Genomic DNA, 16536 nt, shown 5'->3' with positions numbered 1-16536 from the left:
TCATGTGTTGTTTAATTTCACCATTTTCGTAATAAGCTTTAGATATACAGTTCGCTCTGTATTCCTGTAATATCAGAATATGAAAATACCAGAGGACCCAAAATTTCAAAATCACAATGGTATCCTCCATTTCTAATTTGACAAAACGAAATTATGCATAAAATTAGTTACGTTTTGCTCATCGAGAAATTGACAATTCCTAATTTTGTTCTTGCTCAAACGGAAAAGAAATTACTTGAACCTTTCAAAATGGAATCATGTCTCATTTCTTTGTTAATATTACGTGTGCATGGGGGCGGAAGGGTAGAATGCAGATACAATAATCGCGTATAATACCACTTTTATTAGCATTTATATGGCGAAATGAAAATATTATGCGTTGTTTATAATTTTATTATTTTCTACATAGTGGAAATTACCAGAGTCGAGAGTTAATATTTCGTTCCATTTGCTATCATAAAACAAAACAATAATGATATTTTTATATATTGTACAGGTGTAGGGATTTCACTTTACTCCATAAGAATATGCTAGTTTGTTTTAGTAGAATCCAATTTTATTTAGATTATCAGTGCAATTAGCTATAGATATTGTTAATAACATTAACTTTAGCACATCTATACAAGTAGATAATCCAGGTTGTAGGAATGAACGAAATTTTACATTGAACCAAATATATTTGATGCAATTTCTTGTTACCTACTATTTAGAAACGTAACATTTTCATTCCCTATTCGCGTAACTGTTAATAACTCTGCTGTTTTCTATATTTATTAAATATGAAAGTTATGTATTGCACAAGCGGAAACATTGATAATCCAATTAAAAGAACTCTTTAGAACAGGCTGTACACCTATACCTGCTACATTGTCTTATCTTAAAACAAAATTGTTTCAAGTACACTTGTGATAATTTTCCGAATATTACCTGTTTGAAATGTATAACTTTATATTCGAAAAACTTTCGTTTCATTTCACAGTGAGGTATGGACTGAGAGGTATGGACTACAATTGATTGATTGTAACACTATTAAAAGAACATCGATTGGGAAAAGTTGTTCCTTTTGCGTTAACATTAACCTATATACAAAGGTCGGTACTATGAATCAGAAAAATTCTACATAATTTGAAAGTTACAATCTACAATATATATATACATATTGGTAATAATAGTTGAAATATCAGTATCCAGAAAGCAAATGAAAATCTGGTGGTCATATGGCTCAGTAGGGGGTGGTCACATAACCTGATCGTTCTGGTACAGGTACTTTCATTGATCGAATCAGGGAAGCAGTGACCGTCACTTACGATATCCCAACGTAAAAGAGAGGGGAAAGATCCACAGCTATTCGACGACGTCGAGAATGGCGTGTTAGATTTCAGAAGGCTGCTTATTATTGGTTGACGTCCGTTAGGATCGTTAGAACAAATTTTCCCTGACAAATTCGCATACGTCGCGGACTCAATTTTACTCTACACGCAGAAACATCCAATGTTTGACCAACCCTCCCTTTCTGCAATCGTGAAATGCACGATTTGAATGTTGTAAAAACGATATATTCGTCAATCAATATTACTCAATACGGCCAATATTAACATTCAGAATTCCGTAATGCTGTTTTATATTTTATTGTTTTTTCGCTAATGCAGTTCAAGCTGTATTATAATTTTCGGTACCTACATAAATATACCAAATGTAAATGTTTAACTATCTCGTAACATCTACAATTTCATTACTTTTTCTCAGAGAGCTTTCTATTATACAGGGTGGACCACGAAAAACAGGCCACCTGATTATCTTCTCTAGCCGTGGCGGTACGAGAAAGTTTGGATAGCTGCGTGATTTAAACGGTACCAAAAGGGCGAGTAAGATGGAAGAAAAATTTTTCCGATTGAAGAAATGGGATGAAATAAAAGGAGGTTTCACTTCAAAGTTTAGAGTTCAAGGTCATATTATTATGCACGTTTAAATGCACATCAATGTCTGCCACAGCATACAGTAGGAGAAGAAAAGCACAGGTGACCTGGGAAAAAGAAGTTCTCCCATCTTGTTCACGCTTTGAAACCATTTAAATTACGTGTAAAAATTTTCTCGTACCATCGCTATTTTACATGGCCCGTCCTGTATAAGTTGCACAGAAGCAACGGTAAACAACGATATTGTATATTGTTTTAAACTAAAGCACCAGAGACTACCTTAATCGATACATGACATGTATTGTATAAATTATCAATGGAGTTTAACCTTAATATAAAAAGTGTTTCACACGCAATCAAGTTTACGCTGTGAAACTAAAACAAATAAATAAGCAACAAATTATATACAAATTGAGTACATTTCAATAAAGTTATATCGTCCGCATAGTCCAAGTGGAAGAATCTACGTGCGCGATCAATAATCTTCTGGAAACATCCGTTCCCCTGCTGGTCTATCCAGCTGGCCACCCCTGCAATACTGGTAACACCAGCAGCACCATCAGTACCAGCACCGGCAGTAGTAGCACCTGCTACTCTCCCCGTGCCGCGTCAGGTTGTGACTCATGACAACTTTCCGCTTTACCACCGTCCACCATTACCAATTACTGCTAAAATATTTTCACCACTTTTTCCCTTCTGATACCTTCACATTTTGTACACACTTCCTCGATATCGTCCAATTTATTTATTTAATATTCATTTACCTTATCCTTCCTTTTGTCTATTTTTCATTCGCTGCAAATAAATATTTTACAGGTATACACGTTGACAATTTTTAAATATTAAACAATTATACCATTGGAATGTCGAATTAAATTGGTATACGAATAAAAAAGAAAAAAATACCGAATGCCAAAATTGACCTGTTACAGAATTTTGGTTTCGAGAGCAATTTGTATACATGGTAGCATTTATTCAGGCGTTACCTACAGTGTAACGTGTTTTTGAAGGTATACCTATCTGGTTCCATTTAAAACACACTCGACAACTCTAAAATCTAAAGAAAGTATATGACCTTGGTGTAAATAATTTGCGGAGATAAATTCCACTACATTTTTTTTTCTTTTAATTACTTTGGCATACTATTAACAAAGAATGAAGACGTTTCGGGTAATCGAACGGAGCTTCGAAATTACTTCGTTCTGTAATTTCATTCGGTTTATTTTATCGCAATACTGAATAGCTTGGTAAAGCAAATATTTAGAAAGTGACTTTAAAGATGTTCTATTTTTAACACACAAATCATTCTACCGATAAAGTACAGTTACGATCTTTTCAACAGATTATCCATCCTCTTCCAAGCCAAATATTTTTCATATAAACAACGTTCCGCATGTTCTTAAATTGCTAACATTGTGAATAATAGTTTACGCCAATTGATATCCTTATCGTACATTTCCTGCGATTACTACAGTTACCCTTAATTACGTACATCACAAAAGTGAATGTAGATAGGTGCGATCTTTAATTCGTGAGAAATAAGCTAAAAGAAAGAAAACGGAAGTGTAGACGTAAGTTACCTAGATTTTATTTTCAAATTTATAAACATAATTTAAGAAAACGACGAAAAATATCGACACTTCCTGTACAGGTCGAGTGCCACGCTAATAATTCTCCTAATCTTCTTGTGGGTTATCATTATACATCACTGTGTGCGTCAGATTTCTTTAAATACATGTTGTACGTATTATGTACAGGGTATCTCATTTATAACGAACATCTAAATGATTTCCGCTGCTATTGAAAGTTAGAAGAAAATCACTACGAACAGTTTACATGGTTCGATGATATGCATCTGGCGATGATAAAAAAAATTCCCTCAGGGTCATCTTGAAGGTCGTTCCAAGGTCATCGACATTTTTTTTGGTATAGTATAACATCTGTCTCTTATAATGCTACAACGTAGCATTTAACATCAAGACGAGTTCAACGACCTGTGACATCGTGACCTTGAAATGTTTTTAAACGGTGTAAGAATAATGGAACAAGGGAGAAGTAAGTACGTTGATATGCAAAAAAAAAATGTCGATGACCTTGGAATAGCCTTGAGTACGACTCTGGGCGAAATTCTTTTATCATAAACTCCTTTAGTTATTTCTTTTCTTACTTTCAGTAGCAGTAGAAAATTAAATGTTTAAATTGAAAAATACTCTTACTTATTTTATAAATGATAATATGTAAATTTTAATTACGAAGCAAATATAGGTGGATGTGTATAAAAGGATTTCGATATAAGGAACTTCTTTGTTTAGAAGTTTAGAAGTATTTATACATAGAATGTGATAAATGCATATAGGATAATTGTAAAGTAATTAGAGAAATGTTCACACATTTTTAAAGAACCAATTGTTCTCCACGTTAATTAAAGCAATTTAAATAGAGTAGAGGAAGTATATAAACAACTTGAAGGAAGCTATTTAAAACGATAACGATGTTTCCTTGAAAAGTGTAAATCGACTCGAGATCGATAGGTTTTAACATATACCCTTAAGAAATGTTTATAGGTCACCACATGAAACATGATGTGGACGTATTTCAATGGTTAACGTAAAAGACCAGATACAGTACCGTCCATAAGTATTTGGGCACTTTCGCATTATCGGAAAAATACGAAATATACTTCGAGTAAAACAATTAAATGCCATTTTTACCACTCGTCGTATAATGTTAACATTCTGAACAAATAACAAATAACAAAAGCTGGATGAAAATAGTTAAGCACTGAGGAGACACTCCCTTGAGTGCGGTTCAGCAGTGTATTTAATCACAATCATAGCGAGAGGAAAAGAATTAACACGAGAGAAGCCTTCCCCTATTTTAATTTAAAAAAAGGAAGGCTCTATTCGATTAGGCAAATAGCGTCCATAGTGTCAATGTTTCTATTTAGTTCTGTAGTGCAATATACAGTTATCAAATTCATGGACAGAGTAAGCTAAAGACAAGATGGCGGAAAAAAGCTACAAAGCTGAAGACTGATATATTCAAACCCTTAGTAAATGGAACAGGCGTGACCAGACGTACTGATTTATTTAGTACAGTGCTGATTTTAAAGGCTCTGTACTAATTTAAATTTGATTTCCCAATGTTGTACTGATTTTAAAAACTAACATTGAATGTTAAAAAAAATATATAATTAAAGTAACTGAATATCTTTCATGTATTCAATAATAAGTAAAATTTGGACAATGGAAAAAGTCAATTAGGGTTAGATACTTTGAAAAACGTTAATTGTAAAGTACAATATTAGTGTAAACTGTGGTCAGTTTTGTAAAGAAATTTTAGATAATGAAGAATTAACGAAAGCGATTTCTTCTTTAAGTAAATATATCTAACCATTATTCAAGTATTAGGTACTTAAGTATTAAACAATCGTTATGTTTAATAATAAAAATGTAGAGAGTTTGATTTTTTTATTTTTTCTAATTCATTAAATATAATAATTCAATTAGAATGTAATTTTCTTTCATTACAATTACGAAATGTATCCATTTTTCTTTTTCTTCAATAAACATGTATTGAATTTAGCTTCAAAAAATCTGGTCAGTTTAGTTATGCCTGCGGTTAAATATGTAGGTGTTTCAGTGTAAATAAAGTAGAGAGTTTAGTCAAAATATATGGAATTCTTCCGAAAAAGCAGTATCTGAACACTCTAAAAGAACATGCAGCGCCATCGGGGAATAGACTTATTGGCGGAAACTTCGTCTTTGTGCAAGACAACGATCCCAAACATAATACAAAAGTGTATCTGAATTATTTGAAACAACTAAAGGATAATAATGAGCTCGAAATTATGCAGTAGACGCCATAATTGTCCGATTTAGATCCGATCGAGAAATTATAGGATGAAATGGATAGAAAAGTTAGAGTGAGGTGTCAAATATGAGAAAAACAATTGTGGAATTACCTAAAAATACATATATTTATATCTCAATCGCCCAACGACCCTAACAATCATTGCGTAGAAACATCACACTCAAGTATATTCTTGATTACTCATTATTAACATTGTATGACCTTATGAAATGAAAACAACAATCAAAATTACATTTAAAAGTATATTTGATATTTTTCCGATAACGTTAAAGTGTCCAAATACTTATGGACGATAGTATACTACCCCACGAAGTTACAAATATAGATGCGCATGTGTATACATATGTATACATTTCAGGAGAATGATGGTACTCTCATAAAATATTCAAAACAATTGATTCCAACTACCACAGAAGCAACGGCAACGACAGCAAGAGTAATACTTACATCAACAGTAATGGTTAAATATCTAGAAAAAGCATAGTATATTGTTTATATTTATCAGGTAATAATAATAAGTTTTAATAATGTACAATTCGTTATTTATTTCTAATTATAAAACGAGTATTATTATTTTTCAAAATTCTTACAAATTGCCAAAGAGAAGAACAACGCAATAAAGAATTTAACACAGTGATAACGAATGTTATAAAAGATATTTCGATTCTATTACATATAAATGTATTTTATTGTAAAAAAATTTATAACACAAAAGATGGTATATTATAGTCAAATATGATTGTAGAAAAATATTATTTTATTTTTAATAGTACTTACATTTACATTCTTCATTTATCTTCTCTAGTGAAACATAGTTTCTTATTTTTCAAAGTATCATGCAAGTATAGTTACACAAACTGTAATTAATTGAATACTTACCGAAATAAGTACTGCACATCAATTTGTCAGAAAAGTCTCGCTTTTACACTCAATTCAAAAGTACTACAGGGAAAACGAGAAAATCTGTCAATTTTATAATATTTTTTAGCAAAATTTGAAAATTAAAATGAATTAAATTGGACATTATACATTTTCATTAAATAACAACAAAACAACTTAATTTCAAGGAAAGCTTCAAGTACTTAAAATTCATTCGTTGTTCTTAATAGATAAATTAAATGTTTGTTATTATTTTGCAGCCGGTCTAAAAAAATTTTCAAAGAATTCGAATTAATACCAATACTACCTTTAAAGTTGCCATTACAGTCACTAACAACCACTGGCACCATACTACCGCCATCTTCTTATACATATGAACGGTACCATAATACAGATGTATATATACAATATGTATATACGTATATATAGCTACTACTACTTCACATTTATACGTATGTAGATACATGTTCGTCAAGATTATCGATTATAGTTAAAATTTACCTTTAAACATATTGTATGTATATTAAATATATAAATACAATTCTCTGTGATAATAACATAACAAATCAAATTGAAAGAAACAAACGTTCTTTTTCAGAAATATTTATCATATGTACAAGATTAATATTCTTTTATATCACAATGTTCTCTAATAGTAATTACCTAGTTTTCGTACATTTATATTCATCAAAGTAACTCGAAAATTTAAAAAAGTACACGGAATTTTTTTGCTCGTATATTCATAGAAAAATCATTAAAAAATTGAATCAATTTATTTATTAAAATTTTTATCGTTCACAAAACTGTATTTGAATAAGTAGATGTGATTATCTCGTGTTACTTTTACCATGTGATAAAAACTTATGCTGACAGCCACCATCTTCTTCACGTATAAAAGAGTAAAATTTTTATAGTTAAGATATTTTTCTCTTGCTCTTTGCAAAATATGACGAATTTTTCAAATGCTTGTATTTTTTCAAAATTTTTTATAAAATTTACGATACTAAATTTGTTTTAAAAAATTACATTATTATATACGCATGCATATATTAAATACGTAATTATATTTATATGTTATTTATTTTATACATTGTTTATTGTGTGTGTTTCTTATTTGCTCATGTACACACATATTTATTGTAACAGAGGAACCATATTGTTATAAAAATCAAGACAATTTCCGTTCAATATGATGATTTTGCTGTTTTTCTGGAATAACAAACATGTTTTTCATAATAGTAACGTAAAAGTAAAGAAAAATGTTTCAATTTTATTATAACACTATTGCAATTTCTACTAATGTAATAATCCTCTCATAATACTAAACTAAATAAAATAAAACTATTCTTTATACCTATTTAATAACTTTAAATATATATTGACAGGAGAAAAAGCAAAAATTAAATGAAAAGTAATTTTTTTTTTTTCTTATTACCTCTACAATATTCAGGAAGTATATCAAGATAATATACTGAACTTTTAGTATATACCCTTCTCACCTATTTCAACAAGAATTACTATATTATTTTATCTCTTTTCTCGCTTACTTGTAATATCATCAAATTACAAAAGTAAAACATATTTATCATAATTTCATTACATGTTTTTGAAATTGTAAACTATTTAAATGTATCACTATTAAAAATCATCATGGAAATAATTGCAATTAATCAAGATATGAAACAAGCATCTTTTTTCTTTGATTCATAAATGTATTTCACTGAATGGGAAAGCTGATTTAGAATTTTCCATCTATATACTATTCGATAAATGTCAACTTGTTATTAGAACACCTGTAATCGCTATATATGTATATATACGCTATATATGTATAGCGATTACCATATATATATATCATATATACATATGTACATATACAGTATGTCCCGTTTATCTCAGAACACGGAAGCATCTTGAAAACTACGAATGATAAAAAAAAATGTTTCTGACGAAAGTTGTAGGGTATAAAGGGCAACATATTGTTCTGATATTTTTTTAACCTTCCAATGACCTTGAAAAGCTCTGTAAAGGTCATGTTTAAGTTTTTAAATGCAAACATATATTTTTGATTATGTATTCTTATAGCTGACATCGAGACATTTTCAGAACACTGTATACTTATGGCTTTTACGTAAATTATTATCGAGATATCAACTTCCAAGTTTTACATGTCACCGGCAGTAGCGTTACCCGATGTACACCGCGGGAAGAGATAAAGATATTTTTAATAATGCTATTACTGGTATGGCATTGCCGGAACATAAAATCGCAGTTTTTTAATGTTTCCAAAACATTGTCCAACTGAGTAACCTCCCCGTGGTGTACATCGAGTAACGCTTACTTCCGTGTTCTGAGATAAACCGAACATACTGTATATATGTATGTATGTAGATATAAGAACTCTGGGACATGATAATATAATTCTACACAAAATGATTTATTATCGACAATGATCGATATTGATTAATTTTACTACCTACACTAAATCTGAGTGCAAATAACCTACTCATTTACAGTAATCAAATTTAAGATTTGAAAAATTATAGAAAGTAAGGTACAAATGTATATTACTCATATTTTCGATTTAATGCCGATTAGTAGTAAAAGGCGTCAATCCCCTGAGAGACATGTTATCGAGAACGCCACTTATATAAGCCGAAACATCAACTGTATCTTCTTCCGCCTTTCTGATGAAAGGATGTTCTAACAATTTGTTGTATTTCGGTCGCTGTGTCTCTTCCTTAAATAATTATATAAATAAATATAAATTTACCATGTGTTCACAAAATTTACGAAGTCCATAGTAAAGTGGTTTCCATTTTCGTTAGGAGATAATCGTGGTGGATCACCTTGAACTACTTGGTAAAGTTGTTCAAAAACTGAATTCCATTTTGGATAAGGAAAATAACCAGTTGCAATTTCCATTAATGTAATCCCTAGTGACCATACATCACTTCTAACGTCATAACCTTTTGCACGTTGAGGATCTATCCTTTCTGGCTAAAAAATTATAATACATACAAATACTATTTATAAATAACATAAATAATAAAAATGTTTTTGGCAATTCATTATTTTACATACTGCCATGTATGGTCTACATCCAGCATCTCGGGTTCGTGCAATAGAGTCCACCAATTGTCCTGATATACCAAAATCACAAAGTTTTATATTTCCGTGTCGATCTAACAGTATATTGCTAGGTTTTACATCTCTATGAATTATTCTTAATTTTTCCTTGAGGTAATTTAACGCCTTTACTGTGGCAACAGTAATTTTTCCTAAAATACGTTCTGGTATTCTTTCCTTTAATACCTCATGAATAAACTTATAAAATATATCTAGTGAGGTGTCCATGAGCTCCATGCAAATCCAACAGTCACCCTAACCAAAATATGATATTTAGTTAAGAAAAGTTAATATTCTGTAAACTTTCACTGACTTACTTCTTTAAATAAAGCTCCATAAAATTGCACAATGCATGGGCATTCATTAGACTTCATTACAACTTCTAAATCCATTAATAGTTGTTTTTGCTCCCTTTCATCCACTGTAGAACGAATTCTCTATAAACAGATACAATATTATGAAAAACTACAACTTACTTTAATAATAAAATTAAGTTACATACCTTCACAGCCATAACAGTATCACTTATCCTATGAATCATTTTATTTACAGTACCAAACCCTCCACGCCCTATTTCTCCCAGATCTCGAAGATCTTCACTTGTGAAATCAAATACTACATTTGGTGATAGCTGCAATTTTCCAGTACTTTGCATTGACTGACACATTCGTAGTTTATCCCTATAATACAATGCATTACAGTTTATCATAATATTGTTAATCAATTCCTCCTATTACATTTTTATTACCTTGCTTTATCAGGCAATTCTTGTGGAACTGCAATACATGGTCTCACTGGTAGTTTAGGTAAAGATAAAGGCAAATTTGGACGAGAAGATCTACAATTATTAAAGAGGACAATAACTACATTAAAAAGTATGAATTAAAAACCATAATTCAAATATCAACATACACTTGTTCATTAAATAACTTACATTGGCAAACAAGCTGCAGATCCCGTTGAATTAGAAAGAGATGAATTTGTTGAATTGGTAAATGGTATATTACTACCTTGTGTTTGAAAATTAAGCTTGAATTGTCTTCGCTTTTCTATTGTAAAGTAAACACATCCATTATTATATTATAACTAACAATATGTATATATTCCATTAAACACCCACACTCACACATACTGAATATTATATTATAATATACAAGATATTCCACAAGAAAATCAAGAAACTCCTATAGCATATTTGACATGTCATTCTTAGTCAAAAAGGTCATATATATGGTGTTCCGGAAATTGTAGTATAATCAGAAAAGAGGTGATTCCTCACATAAAAGTAAGTCCGAAATATAGAATAAAATTTTTTAGGAATAAGGCTCTGTTTTTGAGAAAATCGAGTTTGAATATTTATTAACTTTAGAATAAATTATTTCTTTAATGTGACTCTACTATTCTAATGATAATCAAAATCGTTTTGAATTAAAAAACAATTTCATAGAAGCGTTTGAGGAAGTGAAGAATTTGAACACCTTATCATCGGTTCATGCTTCTTTAGCGACATTAAGAACCATATTTTCATCAATTTTTCAATTAATAATATGAAAACATTACTGAAACTTATTACATTATTTTAAACTATACTAAATCCAGACTAATAGAAATAGAGGTGAATAATCCGATTATGCGAATTAAGCTAGTCAAGTGCACGCGTACTTAACGAATATTTAAATTCGATTTTCTCGAAAACGGAGTTTTATACGAAAAATTTTTACTGTATATTTCTGACTTACTTTTACATGAGGAATTACCTCCTTTTCGGTTGCACCCTATAGAGTACGGCTCTATTTCCATGCGTTAAAAAGTTAGAACACAAATAAGATGTTACAGCCACATACCTACAAAGAATAGTGTTTATTCATTTTTCCTGTGGTTTTTATTCAACTGTTTTGTTTTTAATTACACTCTACAAATGCTGTTCAAAGTAATGACCTCTTATTAGTGAACACAGTCATAAGTATTCAGATAAGTATTATTTAAATCAAATGTAAAGTAGCTGCAAACATTAACTCACCCAAGAAACAAAATACTTCAGTCTAATTCCTTTTCTAATTTTTTGTGAGTAATGCCTTACATGTTTTTTACTGTGAATTATACTGCACTGCTATCAGCTACTACTTTCTAATCAAGGAGTTTGTTACCATTCTGTTTCACCATGTACATATGTCTATTCTAGTTGCCAAATTTAAATCCATTGGATTTTTTATAGAACTACATGAAATCTAAAGTTATTAGTTATTATTCTGAAAAATCAAACTCATAAGCTACTAATATAAACAATGAATAATAAAAGTGAAGACATACAAAATCACATTTTGCAAATACAATGGCAACATTCATTATAACATTGAGTACAACTATGTTTACAAATAATGAGTGACAAGTTTGAAAACCACCTGCAAGATGTAAATAAAAAAAAAAGAAAGTACAATAAAAGATACATGCCAAATTTTAGAAAATAATGGTCCTTGTATAGATCATTCTATAGTATCTCATTTTTGGAGATTTCTAACATATGGAAACAGACCCATCGTATATGTGACTTCGTTGGCTCAGAATGACCTGCTGCATATACTACGAAAGTTTGTCAATTTCCTTCTGGAGCATCTTCAGTATATACACTCGTGCGCGCACGCATGTAGGACACACAAATATCATACCTGACATTTCATTTTGAACATCGTTAATAGATCCAAAATCCAAGTGTTGAAAATTAAATGGTCTGCTAGAACCTACATATTAATATTCAATAGATAATTTAATATGATATATACTTAAAAATAAAAAATAGAGATTTATATATGTACACATGTACACACAATAAAATTGACTTCCCGTCATATACGCGCACGATAAAATTATGATTTCCCGTCACTAAAGAAATTAACACTTAGGTTATGTATATAAAATCTTTTATACACTTATTAGTAAACTCTATAACACTAAAACTTACTTTGATTAGTCGCAGTTGAAAAATTCCCGCGGTTTTCCGTCATTTTTAAGATTCTTAATATTTAACTACCAGGAGAAAAACCTCTTATCAAAGGCACTCCTTTTAGGAGACCTTCCCGCAAGATTTTAACAATCTAGCATATGTATTTCGCAGCGAACGCACCATTTGTGCAATTTCGTTCCGTTGTAAACAGTGTGTAGAAAAACCTTACGTTTTCTCAAACACTTGATTTTAACCGTAATTTAGCTCCCTTTCTATTACAAAAGTATACCTTACCATAAGCTTATCAGGACTCCTTATTTATTTGACGACTGTGACAACAAACATACGTACTATTAAATACAATGTGTGTGCGTAAGTAAGAATGAAAGCTGATGGTAAATTTACATTAATCTATACCAAAATTTTAGTAACTTAAGAAAAACTTCTTGTTTTAAGTTACTTCTGCTTGTTCATTTATTTTCGTTTTATATACATGTTTTCAGAAGTCTAGAGGCTCTATGAAGGAAATCACGAACTATTATAGTTCTACGCTTCAATCATTGTAGGCGCTAGTAGTAACTTTACAAGCAAATTATTTTCTTAAATGATCATAATTCATGGTCATAAATAGAAACATTTACAAATTCTAGTGGGATTTAAAATTAATTTTATCGATAATGAACAATGATGTTTATTTTTAACATTCTTTGATACACTTTTACAATTAAGTTTTGTTCAAAAACATTGTATTTATTATACAATACTAAACCCAATATACTCAAGATGTATGTAAATAGATGTACTTCGATCATTAATCAAAATTTCAAAGAAATTCACTTTCAAGAAATTACATTGTAATACCAAAACTCCTTAAAATATACATGCTTTTTCCGTAGCTTAACAATGATTCAAATTTGATAACCTGTTTATCTTATTTAGATTGACAATAATCAAATGTAATTTTATAAGAGAAAGAATGTTTTTCATCATTATTTAACTTATTTTCATGAATTAACACAGTAATTTTATTAAATTTTAACATAATAAATAATTTGGTGACTAACATTTTACCTAGTTAAAAGTAAAACTGCTCAAAATTACTTAATATGAAACCATGATGCAATGAAATTGTAATATTGAAAATCTACAACATCGTCGAACATTAATAAATTTATAAGAATTAAAAATTGCTGTCAAAAATTTTAAGTGTTTATGGAGAAGCCGATATATTGAACTAGCTCTTGATAAGCACTAAAATATATTTACAGTGATTAACATATATTATTCTATTTCATTTTTTTCACAAAAATATAAAAAAGCGAAATTATATATAGGAATTCAAATATATTTCTTTTTATTTATGTACATACATATGTAGTTACATCCCACTGTGTATGCGATTGAATGTCACTAACCATTCATAGGTGTGTTACGTTTGATACTCTGTCACTTTCACGTAAAATTTACAAAACAAACATAAAAAAATGATCCTGAGAAGAACATTTGATTCATTATTTCTAAACGGTTTAAGGTAATTCTTACAATTTTTTTAATTATATATACACGTTTTTAGCTACTAACTTATATTATTTTTCTCGAAAATCAACAAAAATTAATCACATAACCTTTATAACAGTATATATTTAGTTTACATGCGGATTTGACAAAAATGCATTTAACAATTATTTTAAAAGAAATATCGATTATCAAATAGTGTTATTTAATATGTACATCAATTAATAAATAAAAATTCAGATATATTTTTAAAAAATAAATAACAGTGACTATATTTAAATATTTTCTTCTACAGATGTAATTTAGCAAGTGCTATCCAATTTTATAGCGTTTTTCCACCACACTATATTAAACCAACTTTTAAGAAAATAGAACAACAAGAATTATATAAAAATACAAATGCAGAAATATTAGCACATTCATCGATAAAACCAGCTTGTTCTTCTGATACCTGTTCTACATTTCATGATTCACTAGTTAGGTATATAATTTTTAATAAAATAAAAAACTACACTTTTGTTGTAAATAATTAATTACTTATGTTTTATGTATTAGAAAATTCACAAATTATCTTATGAGGAAGGGTAAAAAACAATTGGCTAGAAGCTTAGTAGATAAAACTTTTGAAAATATTAAAATATTACAACTACAAAAATATCATAATACTTCACCTAAAGAAAGAGAACACATTATATTAGATCCAAAGGTGATTTTCTACCAGGCTGATCTTGTTATATGTAGGTTCCTGTACCAATGAATGATAATAGAGCAACATTTCTATCCATGAATTGGCTAATTCGAACTGCACAAGAAAAAGGAAATACTGAGAAGTTACCTGATGTATTAGCAACAGAGATTATTAATGCTGCTGCAAACAAAGTATATACATATATATATACTTTTAATCTAATTACCATCTAAGTATTTAATTCAAATATTATGTTATGAAAAGATGGTTTTGGTCACAGAAATCAAATTTAGAGGATATAAGATTATATTTTCAAATTAATTTTAGCAATTTATGTTTCAGGGTCGAGTTATTAAGAAGAAGCAAGATTTACACAAGCAATGTGAAGCAAACAGAGCTTATGCACATTATAGGTGGTTGTAGAAAAAAATATACATAATATTGTATGACTTGATAATACTTATTTAAGTAAATTAATAAAAGTTACTTAAAATTATCAAAAATATCATGATAATTTGATTCTTCAATGATTTTCCCATATTTCGTATGTAATTTTAACTTTGCTTTGCATGATTTCATGTGTATCATTTTATATAAAGGAACAGTACTTGGAACAGTACTTCCAACAATGATATCATCAACATCAGTTGATAAATCTACTCTCTTACCCCAATAATTTAAATACGATATTATAACATTTTTATTATCTTTAAGGTATATAGCTCCAATCGAATTATTGCAAAATAAGCAAATGAGCTGCAATGGACCAAGTACCACAAAACCTAAAATCATAATAACTTACATAAGCAAAGTTCTAAAATATGTTTTGTATAAAAATATTAATTATTTGAACTTACCAGATGCTATAAAACTTATACCAGTCTTCACTGTTATGTAACCTAGCATTTGTAGAATTACAGTTATTGGAATACTTGCTCCCATAAAAAGCAAGAAATTACGCTTCATTATATTTAATAAGGAAGCATGTAAAACATAAGGAAAGTTATAGATTATTTTATAATCTGGATATCTTGTTGAGTTAACTGTTGGTCGTACATTGAAATCCTGTTGGCCCATATGACTACATCGCCTAATTATACCATTGATACCATTATGTAAACAATACCTATGTATTGTATAAAAACGAGTTGTGAGTAAATTCATGGAAAATTGTATAGTTTTTAGTGTGCAATAAAAGTTAATTAAGTGATTAAAAAACCAACAAACTATCCTTCGTATTTAAACATATAACCTCTTAGGTTGTATCACATATATATACATGCGACTCCTACCAAATAGTAAAAGGTTCTTGATCAGCGCCTCTAGTGGTAATAAGAATTATTATCTGTTATAAGTGTTGTATATTCGCCACAGTTGTACATAAACACAGTCTAAAAACGCGCATATTTCAATATGAAAGGAAATTTAAATAACACGAATAAACATGTATATTACGCATACACATAAAAACAGAAAATTTTTGTCGCAGTTTATCAAATTATATTTAAAAATTAATGAAACAAATTTATTGTCATTATAACAATTATCCTCATGAAAGAATTATTGTATTATTATAGTTATCCCTTTTAACAATG

The 16536-nt window shown here is 29.4% G+C and overlaps 3 protein-coding genes across 3 annotated transcripts; 1 reads left to right on the top strand and 2 right to left on the bottom strand.

Annotated features, from left to right (window-relative positions):
• Positions 1–9252: 9252 nt before the first annotated feature.
• LOC108574850 (dual specificity mitogen-activated protein kinase kinase 4-like) lies at positions 9253–13208 on the bottom strand. The gene is given in 10 exon segments (XM_017937498.1): positions 9253–9438; positions 9441–9668; positions 9753–10052; positions 10115–10234; positions 10300–10477; positions 10546–10635; positions 10732–10846; positions 12464–12535; positions 12757–13010; positions 13090–13208. Coding segments are annotated over 9 exon segments (1332 nt in total). The 5' UTR covers positions 12800–13010; positions 13090–13208.
• A 940-nt stretch (positions 13209–14148) lies between these two features.
• LOC108574995 (28S ribosomal protein S7, mitochondrial) lies at positions 14149–15364 on the top strand. The gene is given in 5 exon segments (XM_017937684.1): positions 14149–14269; positions 14549–14734; positions 14809–14975; positions 14978–15132; positions 15284–15364. Coding segments are annotated over 5 exon segments (636 nt in total). The 5' UTR covers positions 14149–14222.
• Positions 15365–15424: 60 nt separating this feature from the next.
• Positions 15425–16018, bottom strand: LOC108574614. Its single transcript, XM_017937237.1, has 2 exons — positions 15799–16018; positions 15425–15723 (listed from the first exon to the last, which is right to left on the bottom strand). The coding sequence occupies exons 1-2, from the start codon at positions 16016–16018 to the stop codon at positions 15425–15427; spliced, it is 519 nt and encodes a 172-aa protein (XP_017792726.1).
• Between the last annotated feature and the right edge of the window lie 518 nt (positions 16019–16536).

Source organism: Habropoda laboriosa, unplaced genomic scaffold (genome assembly GCF_001263275.1).
Source record: "Habropoda laboriosa isolate 0110345459 unplaced genomic scaffold, ASM126327v1 scaffold11, whole genome shotgun sequence".
Taxonomy (NCBI): Eukaryota; Metazoa; Arthropoda; class Insecta; order Hymenoptera; family Apidae; genus Habropoda; species Habropoda laboriosa.
Note: the sequence above shows the minus strand (reverse complement) of the source record. Positions and strands in the feature narration are given on the sequence as shown.

Bases quoted from the DNA above. Each gene is read 5' to 3' on its own strand.
- LOC108574614 (XM_017937237.1), bottom strand. From the start codon at position 16,018: ATGGGCCAACAGGATTTCAATGTACGACCAACAGTTAACTCAACAAGA. The intron at 15,724-15,798 runs GTAAGTTCAAAT...TTATGATTTTAG, and splicing joins TATAAGTTTTATAGCATCTG to GTTTTGTGGTACTTGGTCCA.